This window comes from Homalodisca vitripennis, chromosome X, assembly GCF_021130785.1.
Source record: "Homalodisca vitripennis isolate AUS2020 chromosome X, UT_GWSS_2.1, whole genome shotgun sequence".
In the NCBI taxonomy this organism is placed as follows: domain Eukaryota; kingdom Metazoa; phylum Arthropoda; class Insecta; order Hemiptera; family Cicadellidae; genus Homalodisca; species Homalodisca vitripennis.
In genome coordinates, this window is record NC_060215.1 from 30046401 (window position 1) to 30068117 (window position 21717).

Below are 21717 nucleotides of genomic sequence, written 5' to 3' on the forward strand. Positions count from 1 at the left end.
TTTGGCACGAATCTGAATCCCGTCTAATACGTTACATCGTCCAGTAATATTTCCCCATTGTGTATGACTTTTTTCGCAAAATAAAAGTAAATGTGAAAAAATAAAACATAACAACACCGGCAATTATGCTCAACAGTCACGTGGTACTGCTGGACTTCTTGGTACTCGAACACAAGACAGCAGCGGTAGTATTTGAAGTTACTTCACTAAACAACTTTTATCCTTGAGCATTATCATAATCATGACCGATTACAGCGCGATCAAAACTTATCATAATAAAGTTTATTAGTTGTTGAGCATGCGACTATTTCAACTCAAACGAACTTCTTACATGGTACATGTGTTCGCTACATCTTACGAAGCAATACGTTGTTTTGCCAAAGTGGCACAATGACCTCTCGTGCACTGCCAGGCCTCTATAAGAGCTGCATGTGATTTGGTTGCTCACCCTCATTGGTCGAGAGTTTTTGCCCATTTGATTTTATGGGTCTGCTCGGATTGTGCCCGCCTAGTCCGTGGTAGAAGTGCTTCAGACGGTTCGCTCTGGAGGATTGGTTGGTTTCGACTGAGCTTATAGATGGTGTCGTTGTTCATAGTTAGCTTATTCTGTAAACACCATATCTAGTTTTTGATTTTCTTGTTTTTACTGGAATAGTTCTACCCCAAAACCCTTATGGACCAGTCACCACAGGAGTTGAGAGAAGATTTGTTGCTACAACCTTTATTTTAATTATCTACTTGATCTTGACTAATGACATACATTTATAAGGAAGAAATAAAAACAACGCGAGTATTCGAAACAGAGTATTTCGTGATGAGTAACGACAACTGCTCGTAGCTTTCGTTTCCTCCCCCCTGTTGTCTGTTTCAGAGATGACAGAATTGAGTTAGGATGTTTCCCCTCTTTTTGTAGTTCAAAAACTGTTGGTCAGTTCGACTCATAAGTATTATCTATGTTGTCCTATTTATATCTACGTCGAAAGACGACTGAAATGTTGAGATATTTCGGAATCGCTGTGGATAGCTGCCATATTTACTAAACAGATGTAAAACTAATACTGGCAGAAGCAGGATGCATATCCGCTTATAAATGCGGGTGGAAGAGGGCGGAACTGTATGGGTTCTTTATCGCAAATTGCCAACTGTTTGATAATCCGATGCTGTCTTCTTTGTTGAAGTTATTTTCGTACTTGATTATTTGTAAGGTTTCTTTTATCCTTCCATATCTTTATGGATTTTTCAAGTACTTTTATTTTGTTATATTCCATTGCACGTTTGGTTTTATAACTGTGTTCTGCTATCACAAACATTTCTTTATGCTGTGTACCTAATATGTTAATGTACCCGTGTGGATATACTGTAAACGTTTTTCTCTAATGTAGACTGAGCAAAACTTACATCGGATATTTCTGGATAGATTGTTGTCTTTTCTGGCGAGAAATGGAGTTCTTTCTGCAAGTCAGTTTGGTTTCATTAAAGGAAAATCAACCACTGACGCAGTTGACTCTGTTATTTCATTTTTGACACAGGCTCTGGACTCGGGCAATTCAGCTATGGGATTGTTTTTCGACTTGACCAAGGCCTTTGATATGGTTAATCACAAAATTTTGCTAAAAAAACTCCACCTACTTGGCATTAGAGGTGTATCGTACTGTTGGATTTCATCTTACCTGCGTGGGAGGACGCAATCAGTTCAGCTTCCTTTTTTGGACAGCTATAGCTGTCAAAGAACAGCCTCGTCAAAACCATGTGAGGTAACAAGAGGAATCCCGCAGGGTTCAGTACTGGGACCAATCCTGTTCCTCTTGTTTGTGAATGACCTCCCAAACTGCATTTCTGGTCCCAATGCCAAAATTTGTCTTTTTGCAGACGATACATCCCTCACAGTGAAAGCCCCAAACCACTTGGACCTCATGACTCTGGCTTCTGAAGAAACACAAAAAATATCCCAGTGGTTTCAGCATAACGAGCTCGTAGTAAATAACGAGAAAACTCAAATGATCAATTTTTCCATCAGAAGTTCTCAGGATTTGGAGCAAATTACATTCCGTTTGGGGTATGAAGAGATTTCATCTGGTAAGTCGCTAAAGTTTCTAGGCGTTCAGATTGACAATAAATTAAGCTTCCACGATCATATTGAGCTCGTCTGTAGGAAACTAAGCTCGGGGATTTTTGTTATAAGAAACCTATCAAAGTTTGCTGATACCAGAGTGACCTTGGCTGCTTACTATGGGCTTATCTACCCCTTTCTCACATATGCTGTAGTCATTTGGGGATGTGAAAGTGTACGTACAAAATTCGTTTTAAAACTCCAGAAAAGGGCGTTGAGAGCGGTTTTTGGGAAACCATGTAGAACTTGTTGTAGGTCGTTTTTTAGGGAGGCAAAATCGATTTGTATCTTGTACTTCGTGACATCTGTTCACAAAAACCTCTACCTTTTCAAATCTCAAAATTCCCAACATCGTCACAATCTACGTCACTCAAATTTGATTACCATGCCTGCCCATAGAACAAGTTTTTTTGAAAGACATTTATTAATCAGCGGCATTAAACTATATAATGCACTCACAGACTCTATGAAAACAAAAACAAGTCCTTCTTTTGAGAGGGAGGTCAAGCGGCATTTGGTGCAGCGGGCTTACTACAGTGTCAGGAACTTTGTCGAGTGCTCTGGTCAGACTAGCTTATATTCAGCTTTATGTTAAGACTAGCCACCTATGTAAGCTTTAGTTTATTTTATTTTAGCATTGACAAAAACTTTAATGCTATTTTAATTAATCTGACGTTTTTATATTTAATTTTATTAGGCTATTCTGAAAATCACTTAATGTAATTAATTAACTATTACATATTATTGTTGACGCTATTTTTCAGTGTTATACTGTCTGATAATAAAGAATTTCTGATTTCTGATTTTGTAGACTCGAGATATAGTTTACTTAGTAGAATCCTGTCCGACTCTGGCCTGAAAATTGTGCTCGCTTTACTTTCGTACTGAGTATTTAATTCAAAACAGGTTTATTCATTTAGCATATTCACAAACATACTAGAATAGTGTCAGGATTTTAATTCATGTCCTTACTATATAATATATAGTAAGGACATGAACGTTTAAAATACAGCTATTACAGTTAAAAGGTTACAATATTAAAACAGTTGCAATTTAAACAGACTTTGGCACAAAACTATTAATTATAGAGTACCCTACCTCCTACAGGGACTCGTTAAAGGAATATAGCCTAGTTGGTGAGGAACCTGTTTAATTTTATTTCAAATTTATTTAACGTAGCCTCTGACTTAATGGCAATAGGAAGATTGTTATAAAATTTTGATCTAATATACTTTGGTTTAATTTTACAAATTCGTAAGGTAAGGAGGATCATTGCTACATTATTACGATTTCTTGTGAAATGGTTGTGATTATCTCCTACCAATTCCAGTTCCTGAACTTTGCTTTTAGTTGACAAAATAATTTCAAAAATATACATCCCATAAACCGTTATAACATTTTCTTCTTTACAGTATTCCTTAACAGATTTTCTATCATGAAGATTAAAACTGATTCTAAGAACCGTATTATTTCAAATATTTTCGTATTTCGCACATCCTGATTTAGTCTATCGGGTTTTGCAATATTTGAATAAGTTAATCAAAAGACAAATACAACTAATTAAGATGAAATAATCCGAAAAATTGCGTGTTTTAAGCATGTTTGGTTGGATAATAAAATTATTTATAATATATTACTAATATTTATACAGATATCTTTCAATATATCGTCGGTAAGGAGTTGTGATAAAGTAACTCATATATCGATATGATTTGTTTATATACTTTGGTTTATCATTAGTTGCTTAGTTTTCGTATGGTGTAAACTAGTTTTACGATCATGTTTCAATAGTAAATATTACATCTTAAAAATGTTAATAGCAAAGTGGAGTGGTTTATAAACAGTGTAGACATAAGTTAAAAACGAATATTTTTATATCTTAGGTCTGGTTTTGATGTAGACGAATTCGCCGATCACATCAACTACCGCTGATCACACGTGGGTCTTCCCACATGCTCTCAGACCGGTTACCAGACCACAAAACCCCAAGTGCTGGCTAGGACTACTAGCTGTGACCAGATAGGGCTTGCCCCGCGGCGGTCAGACCTCTGTCTTCGCACCCCGAAGCTGACGAGGTGTCTTTAATGCATAAATATTTGACATTCGCTGGACATTTAAGTATCGCCAAATACTCCACGTAGAAATTAATCTTAATGAACTTCAAACTACTTCCACGGCCTTAATGTTGGTCGTAGAGTTTTTGAGAGATGTGTATTTTAAATTTGTAACGAATAAGCATCCAAAATTAGATATTAATTTAAATATTTATCTTCGTCCATTTTTATTTGTGCCTGGTTAACAGATTCCACCAATTTCTTGCTTGAAATTCCTCTAATTCTTCGTGGAGTGGCTAAAAATTGTCCTATTTTTGAGATATCAATTTTAAGGCATTAATCTGTTTTAAAGGTTAGATATGACGCTTTATTAGTTTTTCCGATATTTTCATTGGTTATTTGGAAAACTTTAACATTCTTTTACATCATCGTTTGAATATTAATATTCAAGAAGTATAGACTTAACAAGATCAATTAAAATAGCACTTGGATACGCATTGATCATACCTTTAAAATGAGGTATCTCCCATAACTCAGTAACCGAAAATAAGGACTTAAAAGGATTTTAAAGTTTTTGGCTCTTAAGGGGTAAAACTCAAGATCGTTTACTACAGGGTTCGATCAGCGCAGTAGAGGGCAAAATGGTTTGTCCTGAAACGGACTCGAAACCAAACGTTATTTTCAATCCAAGATTAATGATGTCTACAGTACTGCTTCCGGTTGTGGTCCATGTGCTATTCATGAACGCAAGACTGCATTTGAAGCTGACATCAACTAGTCTCGTCTGTTCAAGGACCGGCCACCGCAAATAGAGATGCGCCATTACTTCTCCTGGTAACTCAGAATGCCTTGTTGTGGTTAATGCCATGTTTTCCTCCGCTTTGATAATTTGAAGTGAATTATGAATTATGAAGATGTTTAGATATTGTTTTGTTAAAGGGTGGTGGAGAAAATCCAGTGTCCACTGATTGGCTTCTTCATGAGGCCAACTGGATTTAGAAATGAACTATTTCAAATTATTTATAAGAAACCCTAGTTGGGCTTTTGTTGTGGCAGTATCATAGGTATGGCAATTTCTGTTTAGGGTAAAATTTTTGCACTCTTTTGTTACTTTATGTATGCCTAACTCATTGTGTGTTTGTTATTGTCTTGGTTGTTGAAGTTTGTTCTAGGTTTATCTTTTGTTATTTCCTTAGGAAATTTAATTTTGTTATTTTTAAAATTTTTATCATATTGTTATAGTTTGTTTCAAGTTTATTCCTTGTTATTGCTTTAAAAATTTTACTGTTGTAGTCGTTCAAGTTTTATTTTTGATTGCTGCCCTCTTTTCTTGTCTGGACACTAGTCTTGTTACACTTGCTGTTTTGCTCACCAGCTCCTGACTTTTTTTGTCTTAGTTGTTGTCCACATACTTAATACATATATTATTGTGTATTTATATAGTATTAGTATGCCTATATTGTATTGTGTTATTCAAATATTATTAATTATTATTGTAAAAATGGTGGATACCGTTGATGAATAAATAAATAAATAATAGCCTATAATATCGATGAATACTTTAACGCATAAGGACGTTCAGATAAACCTGCGTATTAATTTAATGGTTTAAGATGGTGCATTAGAGTTTTGTTTGGATGATTTTTGAAGCGATTTAAGTGATTAATTTGAAGTGATTAATGAAGTATGAAGAGGTTTAGATAATGTTGTGTAAAAGGCTGGTGGAGAAAAGCTTGTAACATCGATGAATACTTTAACGCATCAGGACGTTCAGATAAACCTGCGTATTAATTTAATGGTTTAAGATGGTGCATTAGAGTTTTGTTTGGATGATTTTTGAAGCGATTTAAGTGATTAATTTGAAGTGATTAATGAAGTATGAAGAGGTTTAGATAATGTTGTGTAAAAGGCTGGTGGAGAAAAGCTTGTAACATCGATGAATACTTTAACGCATAAGGACGCTCGGATAAACCTGCGTATTTAATGGTTTAGGATGGTGCATTAGACTTTTGTTTGGATGATTTTTGAAGCGATTTAAGTGATTAATTTGAAGTGATTTATGAAGTTTGAAGAGGTTTAGATAATGTTGTGTAAAAGGCTGGTGGAGAAAAGCTTGTAACATCGATGAATACTTTAACGCATAAGGACGCTCGGATAAACCTGCGTATTTAATGGTTTAAGATGGTGCACTAGAGTTTTGTTTTGATGATTTTTAAACATTTCAAAGTTCTAGTCCTTTAAGTTAACTTCCCTGAAGGCAGGAAAAGTAAATAATGATTTTTGATCGCTCTTTAAGGAATTACAGGGATTGTTAGACTATTTTGTAATCTGGGTATTAGGCCTCAATATAAGGTGTTCTTAAATTCCGTTTCTAATACCTACTCTCTTTGTGGAATAATCACAATTGTTCTACTTTTCCTATCTTCAGAAACAGTATCATATAGACTTCTTGCAGACGTATGGCCAAACTGACTTAACGTATAAGGATAACACGCTGCATGTCTTAACCTCTAGTATTACACGACTCTTTATGCTATCAGCACTTCTTCAGGGGACGTCGTGTGCCGATTCGGTGCTAAATCTTCAAAGGAAGCGCGCGCCCGAATCTTTAGATCTTTATCTTTTCTTTTTAGATCTTTATCAGGCGAGAACAGAAATATCAAAACTGAGTCATAACCTAAATGAAATGAAATGAAATATGTATTTATTTAAGAGGCGGAGTTAGGGCTATTTTGCCCTCTCTACCACTCAACCTCACATAATATACAGATATATTTACATTGAATGATCTTAACTAATAACAAATTTTTAATTAAAATAAATGCTTAAAAATTAACCAAAATATATACATAATACGTAATAATTAAAAATAAAATGTATCAGCTAAATATGTAGACAAATTCAAACAAAGTTAAATTAAAACTTAAATTAACAGGTTACTTTTTAAAGAATTTCTCGTTATTACTACATTCATTCTCTCAAACACACAGCCCGACCACAAGCACACCACGAGCACCGCCACCCGTCACCCCTACAGACCGGCCAGCAACAAGTCCTTGACCTTTGCCCCAAAACGAGCTCGACCTTCTATAATACGTATATCATCAGGAAGAGAGTTCCAGAGGCGACATGCCTGAACAGTGAACGAATTACTGAAGAAGTTCGATCGATGAACAGGAATTGGCAGTAAGGTGGATCCCCTTCTCGTAGGTCGCTCACTTATATCGGAAATAAATTTGAAATGTTCGGACAGGTAAACAGGTGACTTGTTTTTGATAACTGAATGTAGGGTTGAAAGAATGTGAAGTTGGCGAAGTTGTTGAAGTTTCAGAAGCGATAGCTGTTTGAAAAATGGAGTCACATGCTCATAACGCCTGAGATTGAAAATAAATCTGATACAATAGTTTTGAGCACGTTCAAAATTAGGGCTATTAGAGAAAAATATTGTCTGTCTGTAAAAAGGTAAAGCTAAACTTTAAGCTTTAGAGTTCAGAAAAAAAGACTCGGCCGCCTTTAGTTATACATGCAGTTTTGCTATTAACAGCGGATTCTTGCAAATGATAATACAATCTGATATGATCGGACGTCCGGAGGTTGTCGTGAAAAAGCAAACCACATCCAGCAGATGCGGTTTAAATGAGTATTTCCGCCGATACATTGAGTTTTATAATCATGTAAAGGATGTCATCTATCTTCGCATTTACACCGTTTCGCTGAAAACATTAGCAGTTGAACCGGCGTACTTTGTTGGGGAAATTTTTACTACTGTTGTATGTAGAACTATGAATTATTCTGGCTTTCTCGACATTAATACACAGCTCTCCTAAAAAAGAAAAGAAACACTTTGAAAATACCCAGTTACGCCTTGGAGATGTTGAGAATTATTCAATTCACAAATAAATGTATATGGTGTTACAAACGCGAATTTATATTTACGTGGTACAACGAAGACGCCGTTACACGTACATGATGTTACAGAAACACGATTCTATGTTATGTGATCTCTCAAAAAGAACTATACCGTGGTGTGGGAAAGGGGGGAGGGTGTCACCCAAAAGAATTGTATTTTAAATTAACTTATATATGACAATATTTCATCAACTGTACTGTGAAAACCACGTGAACGCCATAAACACTGAGCCTGTTAAAATATATTAATCACCTTTTTGGACACACAATTTGTTCGTAGCTGAACAACTTGTGTGCCATATACACAATTGTATTTTAAATTAGCTGAGATACATTGCATTATTTTATCAACTGTACTTCTAAAACCACGTGAACGTCATAAAAACTGAGCCAGTTAAAAATATATTAGTCACTTAAACTATTTTTCTGGCCACACATCTTGTTCTTAGCCGATAAAGGGGGGATTTGCGGTACTCAAGATAGTTGACACATTTTGAATATATTGTGCTGTTTACTATACATATGAACAATGTTCTTGTACAAGTACATCCATAGTATGTAATAAACCAATCCTCACACAATAGAGTTCTTGTCATAGTAAACTTTCAAGCATAACCTCTTTACAGTGGCTTCGTCCACATGCTTGCGGCCAATGACGTCAGTGCTGGTAGGCCTTGCCGTGTAGGATGTATTGGTCAGCATATGCGAGCGCCTGCACGCCCATTCACGCTCGGCTGCTGGCCAGGCCGAATTTGCTGTCATTTCACATACGAACTTCATTCAGTGGAATACAGTTATCACAAGAGTTGTGGGTGGGGGGGCGGTATGGGGTCAAGGCTCCGTTAACCCCTCAAATATGTGGGTGTCGGCAGAGTTTAGGTGATAGAATTGGTTTTTAGCTAATAGTTAAGTTCAATTCATAGCCCGTTTTAATATAATGTATCTGGTAACTGAAAATAGAATGTTTTTTTATCACCACACGATTAATTAAGTAGTAACTGGGAGTGTCTGTAACAAGGCCCAAATACAAATTTCTGTAAACGAAAGAGCGATTTTTAACAGTATAAGTTAATAGCTTCAGTAAGTGACATATTTATCAGTGATTTGTGACTTAAGCAAACAGCATTTTTGTAATGAAATAACACTTAGGAATATTTAATTTTATTTAATTAAAATGCCGTAAATGTTTTTCAATATAATCAATTGTCTTTTTTATAAATATAAAACATGTAATTGGGATATTTCATTTATATTCTGCACAATATTTATATCCTTATCTTAACAGTTTTCTTTTTCGCCTGATTCTTATATATAAATTATATTCGCCTCTAAATTATATATTAAATACATTAACTTTTTCATGGAATGATCAACAAAATTGTTCTGTAATTTCCCTTTCTTTATAAATATATCTCCAAACGTGGATGAGAAAATATTGTAAAATATTATTCCAAAAGATATGGATAAAGTCAACTTTAAGTGTTTTACATTCAGTATATAATGTTCCAATATCAAAACCAGAGGCTAAAATAAGAAAATCGGAAAACTCTTTGGTGACCGGACGTACTTAACCCGAGTGTACAAATGGCAAATGTTGACGTAAACAATGACGCCATGTCTGTACTCCGTTGGCCCGGGAACTCGAAACACATAGATAACTGTCACTAAAACCATTTCTGATGGAAGTAGGTGACGCCAAAGCTTATGCTAATCAACTAGGTACAGTCTGAGCTAGACAGAGTGGCCGTGGCTGAGACTGTACCAAATGACCTTTCTCTCCGCGGTCTCCCCAGTGTAATAACATTGCCAGAAACAATTGAACACAATATCTCTTGATTAAAGATAAGATAAAAACGGGCGCCATTTAGGTTAAAAATAAACATTGGCGTATTTTGATACAATTTAAAATAACAGATTATCAGCTATTCGTTTAACATTATCTAAAGGAGATATTGAACATCTTCAGTTCTGCCTTAGTCAATCCATAATGAAACAGCAACACGTGGGTGTTTTTAAACCAGCCTCTTTCTTATATGTCGGGAAGTGACGACATTCTATTCCTGCATTCTGCCATCAATGTTTGTTATGAACAATAAAGGCCAACAACAGGTTGACCGTATCCGAACAGTGCTACTGTACGAGTGTGGTCCATAATACTCGTGACTCAACCGAACAGGTTTTATGTACATGTCGAGTTAGGGCTGGCTTAATACCTCCTTCCAAATTGAACTGTTTTACGAGCAGAAACTGTCGAGAACGAGGGTCCAATAATATCCATTACTCACCAAAGCCAGTTTTTATGTACAAAGATGGTCGAGAATGGCCTCTAACAAACCACCACCACTGCAACTGAACAATACGTAATCTTCGTATCGACTTTTAACTTGTGTTCTAAGAATGTCGAGGAAGTGTTCACTATCGACCTTATCCAAACTGTGCACATGTGTACGAACTGGTGTAGTAGTCCTTGTGTATACATTTTAGCTGTTCTTGAAGTTCGTGCACAACTGTATATGTTTATTATAACCTGAAAGTCTTGACTAGCATCCACTATTTCTCGTATTGAAAGTGAGCTTTTTATGACAAAAAATGTTGAAGAAGAGCCCAATAACCACTCTGTTTAAATTTTGCAACCTTTTATGACCTAAAACTTTCGAGGTAGGATATATTAATCTTCATATCATATACTAACATGACTAAACGCATTATTAATAACAATTACTACGTTTTCATAATTTCCTGTTTTTAGTTTTGGACACATTAAATGTTTGAGTTTGAAATCTCGTAATATATAAACACACACACACACACACACACACACACACACACACACACACACACACGTATTTTGTTTATTTATTATAAATTGTGATAGCATGAAAATTGAAGGAGTTATGGTCAAAAAACTTATCATATTTTTTCTGCTTAGTAACTGAAAATTTCGGACTGTGAATATTTGGAGCAATGTGAAAGTACGCAGTATAATAGAGATCCAAAACTATTGTAATGTGTATATATATACATAATATGGCTCATATATTTTTGAAACATAGGCATGAATACATAGGTACCAACGTTCCTATATGTATATATAACACATTTGAGTGAATTTTATATAATTTGTAACTATTTTATTCAATAAATGGCAATTTTTTACTCTAAATTAAATTATTTTTAAATATGTAATCATATATATTTACTGTTTTAATTTAGGGGTAGTTTTAAGGGTAGAAAAGCTTAAGAATATGATAATCATTTTCGAGAGTGTGGAATAATATTTAAATCCTTTTCATTTTATCAAAACAATTTAACAATTTTTTATCAAGAGGTAGATTTCAAGGGTTGAATGGGGGTTAAAAATTTGATAATTATTATAGAGAATATAAAATATTACTTACTCTATACTTACATCTTTTTATGTCATACCAAAGTATTTTTTGTGATTTTTTTCAATTTAGGGGTTGTTTGCAAGGGTTGTAAGGTTTTCAAGGGGTTGAAAATGATTTTAATATGAGGTAATTGTGTTAGAAAACACTTTACAATTTCACCACTTACTATTAAACATGTTTTCTAGCGATAAAATGGCTCAATGTCGATTTTTCCATTAAGGGGTTGTTTACACCTCTTAAAAATAATAGGCGGAGTTCAGATCATTTTCACTTTTGAAGTCAAGGGTAAGATGAGCCTAATTCCAAAATTTCATGCAAATCGGTTCACAGTAAAAAAATTCTGAGGTAAGACCGTATTTTCGCTTCAATGACTGCACTATTTTACCAGTGAACTCATTGGCAAATAACACAGAAAACGTCCCCCGGATCCCCCGATTTCGGACCCCCCCCCCCCGAACGAAACTTCTGGCTACGCCACTGCCAAAATCCCAGCATATTATAATTCAACCTCCTTGTAATAAATTGTGGGTGAAATCTTCTGTTGGCCGTTACTCAGTAACAAAGCATTTATGAACGAATATACGTTTATATGAACTTGTTCATAATTTTTTATAGTACAATAAGCTCAGAAAGTAACACTACCAGAATTCGTTACTACATTATGCATAGCAACATTTGTTTTCGACTCAAAACGTATAGATAATCAAGTATGGATGTTACCCAAACAAGAACTGCAACTTTGAAAATTAACAACTGCGAAACTTGCGATCAGATTAAAACAAAGTTTTATACAATATAAGTACAAATGTATTTTTTTGTATGGCATATTACATTTTTATAATTATATGAAACACAGTTGCTATTAAATGACCATTTTAAGTTCTGTTCTTGACTGGACGGTTCAAAAATACGAGTCAACATGGTAATTTAATGTGACAAATTACTATTAGAAGTAAATTTTTCAGTAAGAGTGCTGAATGTGTTCGTGTTTTTATATTCGATAACAAACTAGCGAAAGACCTAATTAAACACAATTAAAGACCTGGTTAATAGTGTTTCGTTAATTGTGTTTGGTCTGTTTAACAGGTATTTAAAAACAATTAGAAGTTCAATAAAATATGTTTTATAATTTGTCCTCTTTAGAAGTTTTTAACTAAGTTTATCAGAAATAATTTGATATTTTGGATCTTCACCTTAGAATAATCCTCTTTAGATGCTTGGCAGCTCAAGGGCTATTTTGAATAAAGTGACTTTGGTATGAGGTAGTATGTGTTATCGTTTCTAGTTGGGATATATTTTTTAGTGTCACAATAATTTTAGATTTCTTCTCTGGGAGAGATAAAATCCTGATTGCTCCATGAGGAATTTTGATATTTAAAGTAGAAAGTTTGGGAATTTTTTAAACTAAGCTCTCAGTTCATCTTCCATATACATACTGTATAAACTCATATCCAGCCGTTTTTCTGTGAGCCTAATTCCAATTACTACTCAAAATATGTTCAGGTCCACACGGAATGATTAAGCAGTTTTTCTCTGTTTTTCCTGCCTTCAAGAGAGATATGACTAAAAAGGTCTATGACTAAAAATGATTTTAAAACCTCCAAAAAAGTTACACAACTGCATAGCAACCCAGTTACACTCCAAAGCAAGAAGGGGAAGCGTGGAATGACCCTTGAGTTCGTAATAAAAAATGATTAAGCCATGTAGATTTATAAAGAATAGTAATCACTTCTGGTAACAAACATCAAAATTGGGAAGTATGGAGAACTAAATTTTCCATCACAATCAAGGATAAACAATCATATTCCTTCCAAACCTGAGTATGATTTATAGTCCTTTCCCATATTTTATAGGCACCTTTATAAACAATTTCCTTTTACTATTTTAACCACTTAGGAGTATACTTGAACAAGATTGGAAATCTATCTGTGTGGTGTTAACTATGAAAATAAATTTTTAAATCTTTTTAGGTTTGTTACAAAAATGTGGACAGATTTTTTAACTAACTTTCTTCATAGTTTCTGAACCTATTCATTAATCTAGTAATGTTTTCTGACTGATTTTATAATGTTGACTGTTCAATCTTCTCATTGCTGTTGGGCTCAGTTCCAGGAAAATGGCTGGAGTGGTCGGGTCGCGTTGGGCCCGGAAGGTGTTCTGCTTGGTGTTCGTCTGGGGAGTGGTGATGTTGGCAGTAATGCACCTTAGCAACCACTACCAACTGAGCATTCAACCCAACCCAGCCCACCGCAGCGGAGGAGGCGCCAACAGCCGGTTGCTGCTCAACAAGATCGTGCTACCACTAGAGGCTACGGTCAGCACTACCAGGGCCGTAGACATGGGGCTGGAGCCCTTTGTCGACAAGTCACCCAGTCTATCAGAGGCCAAAATAATCGAGAAAGTTCAACAACGCCTTCCTAGTCTTCCTATAGCATACTGGAACAAGTATAAGAATAAAAATATGTTTTACAAAAACGAAAGTTGTGCCAAATATCCTAGTATATTTGAATTAGAATTTAATAATATTTACTGGCAGACTCTGCACACTTCGAATGGGACATTCCACTTTTATGGTGCTTACTACGATATCAGGAAGCTGAGCAAGATCGGCCCGGCGGTGAGGATACTGGGCATGATCAACAGAATAGAACCCACTGTGAAAACCTACTGTCAGTTTTGGTTTGAGAACCACAAAGAACCCGTGTTCGTCAAGACCATGGAATACAAATATATTTGGTATAAGAAATGGGGGAATTACAAACAAGGCATTTTCCAACCTTACTTGATCGCTTGTCAGATCCCTCAACCGTACCACAAACTGGTTCCATCGTCCGTGTCCGTCGTCGAGAAAGTGTGTGATATCGCGAGCAACAACCTGAGGATAATTTATAATAAGCCTGAAAAGAAAAAAGGATTTGCAGTCTGTGTGAAAGGGTTGGACTTCCTCTATGACGACTTGTCCGTACGACTCATCGAGTGGATCGAACTCTTGGGTATACTGGGTGCAGAAAAGGTGTTCTTTTACGAATTACAGGTACACCCGAATATAAGTAAAGTTTTGAGGCACTACAACGATATCGGTAAAGTGGAAGTCGTGCCCCTGACACTACCTGGAGGGCAGCCGAATATTCCGGGCTTCCAACACTTGTATTTAACGAAGAAAGTCAATCACAAAAGGCAAAACGAACTGATCCCGTACAACGATTGCCTGTACAAAAATCTCTACACTTACGAATACATCGCTTTATTGGACATCGATGAAGTGATCATGCCTGTGAAAGAGATGTCTTGGAGGGCTCTGATGGACAAAGCTCTTCCTAAAGCTTTGGCTCTGAAAAACGAAACTAGAGCTTCCTACAACGTCAGGAATGTTTACTTCTTGGACGATTTACTACACGATCACGGATGGTTCAAGGACATTCCGCGGTACATGCACATGTTACAGCACGTTTATAGAAGCAAAAACTTCACGAAACCGAACCAGTACGTGAAGTGTTTCCACAATCCGGAGCGAGCGCTGACGCTCCACAACCACTTCCCACTGGCATGTCTCAGCTCGGGTTGTACATCCTATGCCATCGAGGTGGAGGACGCACAACTGCAGCACTATCGCGCGGACTGCGTGAGGACTCTCAAGAAGACATGTGACGAGTTCAGGCACAACAGTGTGATCGACACGACGATATGGAAGTTCAAAGACACTCTGATCGCTAGAGTCACCGAGACTCTGAGAACATTAGGATACTTTGGAGTAAGTGGTGGGATCACTTGATACTAGTAATCACTTCCTAGTTTCATATGTGCCGTCCATGCCTATCATACATTGTCACACCATATCACCTTTAATTTATTTTACTGTATTATATGTTGTGAGTAATTTAGGGATAGCTACTTTAAGATATAGAACTGCATTTATTTATTTAAAGGAATAAACTGTAATTAGTAAATCACAGAGTGCTGCAAACTTGTGATACGCTGCGTGAACGATTTCATAATAATATTGTTTAAGCTATACTGGATTTAAGTAGTTAAGTAAATTGACTGCAGTTTCAAGATTTATTATTGTTTAAGTACGGATAAATGTGTTGTAATAATGTTAGAAGAATACAGCTCATAAATAATCTTTCATCAAAATACGAATAAGAATTCCACAATAGATATTACTAAAACTTAATTTTTTATAAAGGTTCTCTATAAATGTATTAACTTGCCCTTTTATTCTAAAATGATATGCTGGCTCATTATAATTAATTTATAAGACATCTCAACTACCCATAGAAAGAGTTTAAATACTGTTATTCTTAACTTATTTTATTTGTCGATACTTTAAACTTACTTTGAACACTTGTATGATCTCAAATATTGCATAAGTTTTCACAAAAGTTTTGACAGTATTATGAAATTTTTTAATCTGAATGGTACAAATCAAGAGATGGTTCTTGCTTCTATAAGATATTTTAGTTACTTATGACTGTCATTTTATGTCTTATCAGCCAAAGTTCTTGATCCTGCGAAGGAATATTGTTCATTATAAATAAAAATGACTCGTTGATCAATTTGAAATAAATAGTGCCTTAGCTTCAACAGATCTTCTGGATACTGCTATTCTAGAAGAGTAAATTAATAAGAAAGAACTAGTATTAATGGAAATTGATGTAAATAAAATAAATTTAAATGCATTTACTATAACTTTATATTAGCTGAAGGATGTAAACTTAGTCACACAAGGACACATCTGTAAATTGGCCAAATTGAGTAATTATACTCTGCATTTTTAATTTTAAGGATATTTTGGTACTCTGATGGTACTTTAAGGCATCTAGTTTTGAGCTCAACATTTAGTACCGTATACATACAACAACACTGTTAGGCATACAAAATATTGTTCACATATACTTGTTTTGGTGCTTAGAAATATGTCTAGTATAAGATACATTGTTACAAAAATGCATAATATATTGTGGTTATGTTCATGTACTTCAGTGAATGCTAATACATACAATTGGGATAGCACATAATGGGGGGGAGGGGTTCTGAGGGGTCCTCTCCTGAAAAACCTTGCAGTTGTAATTGTAAAGTGGTGCATTTTCAGGCTATTTGTTGGTAGATTTGTTTGATTTTCTTATCTTATGCAATTATGTAGCAATCTCAATTGTGTATTCAGTTTTAAAACTGGTTGACTGGAATGTATAATTTATTATTACACTTAAAGAAAGTTTAAAATGTTAAATCGACACACTTCCACCATTTATTACCTATTACTAAATTGAGATCTTTTTATAATATTATTTAACCTTGAAATATAAATTTTAAAATGTTGTTTTCACTTTATATATTATTTTAGCAATTCTTAAGTCAAATAGATTCCCAGGCACAGTTTCACTAATATTCTCTATTGTGTGAAGAAGCATCCATCAGCTGTGTCAGTATGGTATCTAGAGTGTTTAGACCACATGTTGTCATTATAGTGCCTATATTGGCTGGAGCATCATATTGTGTAATAATGGTGTCTAGGGCATCATTTCAGGTAATTATTGTGTGGGTTGGCTGAAGTATCATTGTGTGTCATCAGGCGTGACTGGGGCATCATTTTGTATCGCCATACTGTGTAGTCTGGCTGAGGCACCATTTTGTACCATTGTGATTGGTGCATTATTTTATGTCATCAGTGTGTTACATTGACTTCTTGGCTTAATTTTAAACTTATTATCAACAATCGTTGACTTTCCTTCTTTTGGTAAAGCCGATAAAATAATAATAATAGTTTTATTTTCTCAAAATACATTAGATTGCATGCTTCATATCACTATCTCATTGTTTATCAACCTTCAAAATAAAGTTGAGATTAAAACTAATTAAAACTAAAATGCCAGCTCTGACTGGCACAACAAGAAAATGCCAGCTCTGACCGGCACAACAAGAAAATGACCTATTTAAAAAGATAATTATTACAGGCTAATGGTACCAATTCAAAAAAATCAAAAGCAATAACAAGTAATAACTCTTAAAACAAATAATACATCAATAATAATTATTATTTATACTATTATATAAAAATCTAATGGTGTATGTATGTGCTCATGTGTGAGTTTGTATTCACATATATTACTCAATCATGTAAAAACTACATCACCGATTGTACCGAAATCTTTATATGGACATTCTTACGGTCCCTGGTTAACACAATGGCCTATTCTTATTTCAAAAGTTCCTCCAGGCTATGCACCACTTGTCTCTAAAGTTGCAAAAACTTACAAGGCAAGCTCAACATTGGCATTGAAAATATATTTCACTTGAATCAGAAGTCTCATACACATGCAAAGCCAACGAAATTGTGTGCCAAGCTGCGGAGAGCTGCTAGTATTATATACTAATTTCTTACACACTAGAAGTTATTGTTTTCAAACTATCAATAGAGGTGAAAATACGAGTACATTACAAATTAAAACCAAGCTAACTAAACTAAATTACAATACCAAGTAGTTTGGAGCCAAAGTCCAATTGTAAAAACCCTATTAGTGACAAAAAGTAGTCTTTTGGTAAATTACATTTCAAACTCTTTTTTTTAATAGTAAAGACAAAACTGCAAACTGGGTGTTTTGGGTCTTGTATGCTTATACAAGAATACATTGATTCCGTAAACTTTCTCTCAAGCCAACCACCAAAAACTTAAGGTACCTCCTGCCGCCAGCTTTATCACAGACCCGTGACCCCATATAAGCATACACCAGACCAAAATATCCCTTATGTCAGACACAGGAATCAAACCGGCAACTCCAAGCCCAACTTCTGTGTCCGAGAGTAGCGTATTAGACCACGCAGCAATCCTAACTTACTGTCTCACTTACGATTTCACTGTACCCTGATTCTACCCTTGAAAAGTCACAGAGGAGCATGTAACGTTTGTTGCTTTTATAAAAAAAAGTTGGATCTGGATCAACACTAACAAAATTTGTATAAAAAACACATTTTGCCCAAAATATCACTAATGGGGTTTTTACAATTAATGATTCAACTGTAGTTCCTTATTTTCCCAGATTAACAAACTATTAATTGATACATTTAAGGAACAGTCAACCTCAGTAACTAGACTGCATGAGACATTCACGTGTATTCCTCGTCCATCTTGCACTCATAGTCCATACGCCTTAGAGTTACACACTTGACTGAAAGATAGTTTGAGTGTTTCTCGCTTTCTTGTGAGGATTTAAGTCTAACAAAGTGCTAATATTTACACCTTCAAGCTTAGGTTACTCTGGACCTATGCTGCTGGTACATATAGATTAGTTTTTGTTTGGACTGGCTCAAATGTTTGTTTAATACTTGATCAAGGTGTCATATTGATGTATTTTAGTGGTATATATAGTTATTTCTGAGCGATCCAACATGCAAGGGTGATTACGCAATCACATTGGTTGGGAAGAAGATTTATATATTATATTGAAATTCTGATTTTGTTAAAGAAAGTTATTTTAACAAATAAAAAAATACAGTAGTACAGTACCGGTAGTTATAAATATATTTTCTTGTGTTTCGCTGATGTAATGAGAAATTGACTCTGAAATAGAAGTCTTTGCTTATTTCATTTTAAGGGTTGTATATTTTGGAGGAGATCTGGCCTCCTTATACACACCACTAGTATATTTATTTACTTTAGCAGAGTCCTATTTGTTCCAAAAATCCACTTATCCTCCGACTCACCAAAGACATCCAACTATGTATTAGCCACTCGTAAAAACCCCTCCAACCATGACAACACTTTAATCAGCTTGATTGTGAGAATCACACATACAGTATATAAAATTTAGTTATTGTTAAAGCATAAAAAATGCATATTTTTATACTATTTGACAACATATTTCATGAGAGGGTCACATTGTGTCTAAAAATAACAGTTGGACTTAAAATTTGAAACTCTTAAGATAGATAAAATACTAAACACTCAAACCCCTGCTAAAGAACAATTGTAAATGTCATACCAATATGGCCTGAGGCATGGCCAGAAACCTGAGGCATGGCCAGAAACTTGAGGCAATTAGCATAAAATATCCACAATAAGAATTTTTTCTTTGTAACTCTTGCCTTTTATTCCAAACAATAGACAAGAGCAATACTACAATTAAAGAGGACTCGGACTAAAGCTTCCCTTTGTGAAGCATATGATAAGAATCTTTGTCATTTAAAACACTGCTTTGCATACACAGGAAATCTTGGTATTTTTCAGGACTTCGAGATCTCATTTCTTTACATTTCAGCTTTTACTGACCACCACTGTTGCGCTAAGAAACCCATGTTTTAAATTATTATGGTACTAGTGTACTGCCATTTTTCTCATACTTATATAATCTAGAATAGAAAACAGTTAATTATTTTTATAATTACTTTAGTCTTGTCACCCCAACAATGTTGGCTAGCAGCAGACACGATCTGGTATTCCTTCTTTCATCAATCTTACTCGTAATAATATAAATTTAGTCTGTTAATTTCAAGCTTGTAAAGATCAAACACGTTCTCAGCGTAAGACGACTTGAAATGAGCATGCTGTTAATCTTTACAGGATCACTTTGATAACAATTCATCGAGTGTGAAACGACTGGCAGAAAGAGCTTCGTCATATTTTCTTCCCTTTAAAGCTTCAATTCTTTGAGCTTTCCTTGGAAGCTGATCAAGAGTGGACTTTGGAAAGAATTGATGTATTGCAAGGTATTCTTGCAAGTCATCTTGATTTTTTAACATTTTCGTCCAAAGACTTGATATCTGGTTTTTAAAGCCATTAACAACCGGTTAAGTTGCTTCCATTAGCTTTTCCTTATTCATCTCTTGCAGTGAAACACAATATCGTATACAAAGGCTGCACTCTCAATTTTATCAAGTGACCTTTTCTCACATTCTTTTATATCATTCTAAGTTCACACTTTGGTTAACTAATTTTTCAATTTAGTCTCACTGCCCCTCAGGATCTCAATACGAGAAATAAGGAAAACATGAACATGATGAGCGGAAAGTTGGAATAATGACATTATTTATAAGGTAAATTTACATTATCTACATAGCAATGTTTGTTATTTTTCAAACAAAAACGCATATAACGTAAATGGAAAAGCAACACAAAAGAATTTAAATGCTAGTCTTAAAAATAAAAAAAATCCAGTAGTATTTGTAGGATCCCCCTTATTTATTGTAAATTTATAATGTGCTCATCCCTTAAATCACAAAATATTACTATATATTAATCACAAATTAATGTTCAACTTAACTTTAAAAATAGTTTTTATAGTGAAAAAAATCAACTGGCACCATTTCTGTAAAAACAAATGTAGTAATTTCATAACGTTCTGCTTAGGTCTTATGATCTTAAAACGTATCTTTTTAAACCCTCTCTGACCAATTATAATTCGTACTAATAATCCAATTAACTGTTAGTACAGATTAAAATTAAAGTCAGAGTGAGAAACTAAAAGAAGCGTTTTAAAACCATAAGAACTAAGTCTAACATTAAATTACTGCATAAATATTCTCAAGTTTGCAGAAGGAGATAACTAAAGATTTATGATGCTTTCACATCAATATCAGTGACTTATAATTATAATGTGCTCAATTTATACCATTATGTGCTGTAGGTTTTAAATCTTCCATATGATAATGATTATTGTGTTTTGAAATCATACTGTTATTGTGCATGTATTAAAATTTAGCAACGATATAACTGTATTGTTCCTAATTTCGACCATAAAGTTTTATTATATATTTATGTTGTGTTTATTTTTAGCAATTAAAACCTGTCCCATCCGAATCTACTTGGTTTCATGTATCTCCCGAAAATAGTTAATGGTACTGTAAAAATACAAAGACGATAGAAAATCATACTTGTGTAACTGATACATTAATGACACTATAATATATAAGGTTTGTACAAAAATTATCTGACCTCCCTATCCTGATTGTTATGTGAGTCACCGTCTCAGATCGGTTATGGGAATGTTGAGTGGGGACCCTTCCTAGACCACCTCCAGACATTCCCTCACTTGGCCCAGTCTGTGAGTTGCGGAGCTCTGCTTCATATGTTATACATGTGCCAGCATCGCATTTTACTGTGACTGAAGTTTTGAGCAAGGAGTTTGCAGAAACTTAGTCGTCATTTAGAGATGGCAATATTTCAGTGGAGAGTAACCCGTGATCCGAGACCTGTAATGACTAGAAATAAAAAAAAAAAAACAGTCCATTTTCAAATCTTAGTGTAAAACTTTTCCAAACT

At 34.8% G+C, this 21717-nt stretch overlaps 1 protein-coding gene across 1 annotated transcript in view; it reads left to right on the forward strand.

Moving 5' to 3' along the window:
* Nucleotides 1-21209, forward strand: part of LOC124368872 — an 80501-nt gene extending 59292 nt beyond the window's left edge. The window contains exon 2 of the mRNA XM_046826345.1: nt 13569-21209. Within this exon, the coding sequence (XP_046682301.1) occupies nt 13579-15234 (1656 nt within the window). The 5' untranslated portion in view covers nt 13569-13578 and the 3' untranslated portion in view covers nt 15235-21209. The remainder of the gene's footprint in view (nt 1-13568) is intronic.
* The last annotated feature ends 508 nt before the right edge of the window (nt 21210-21717 follow it).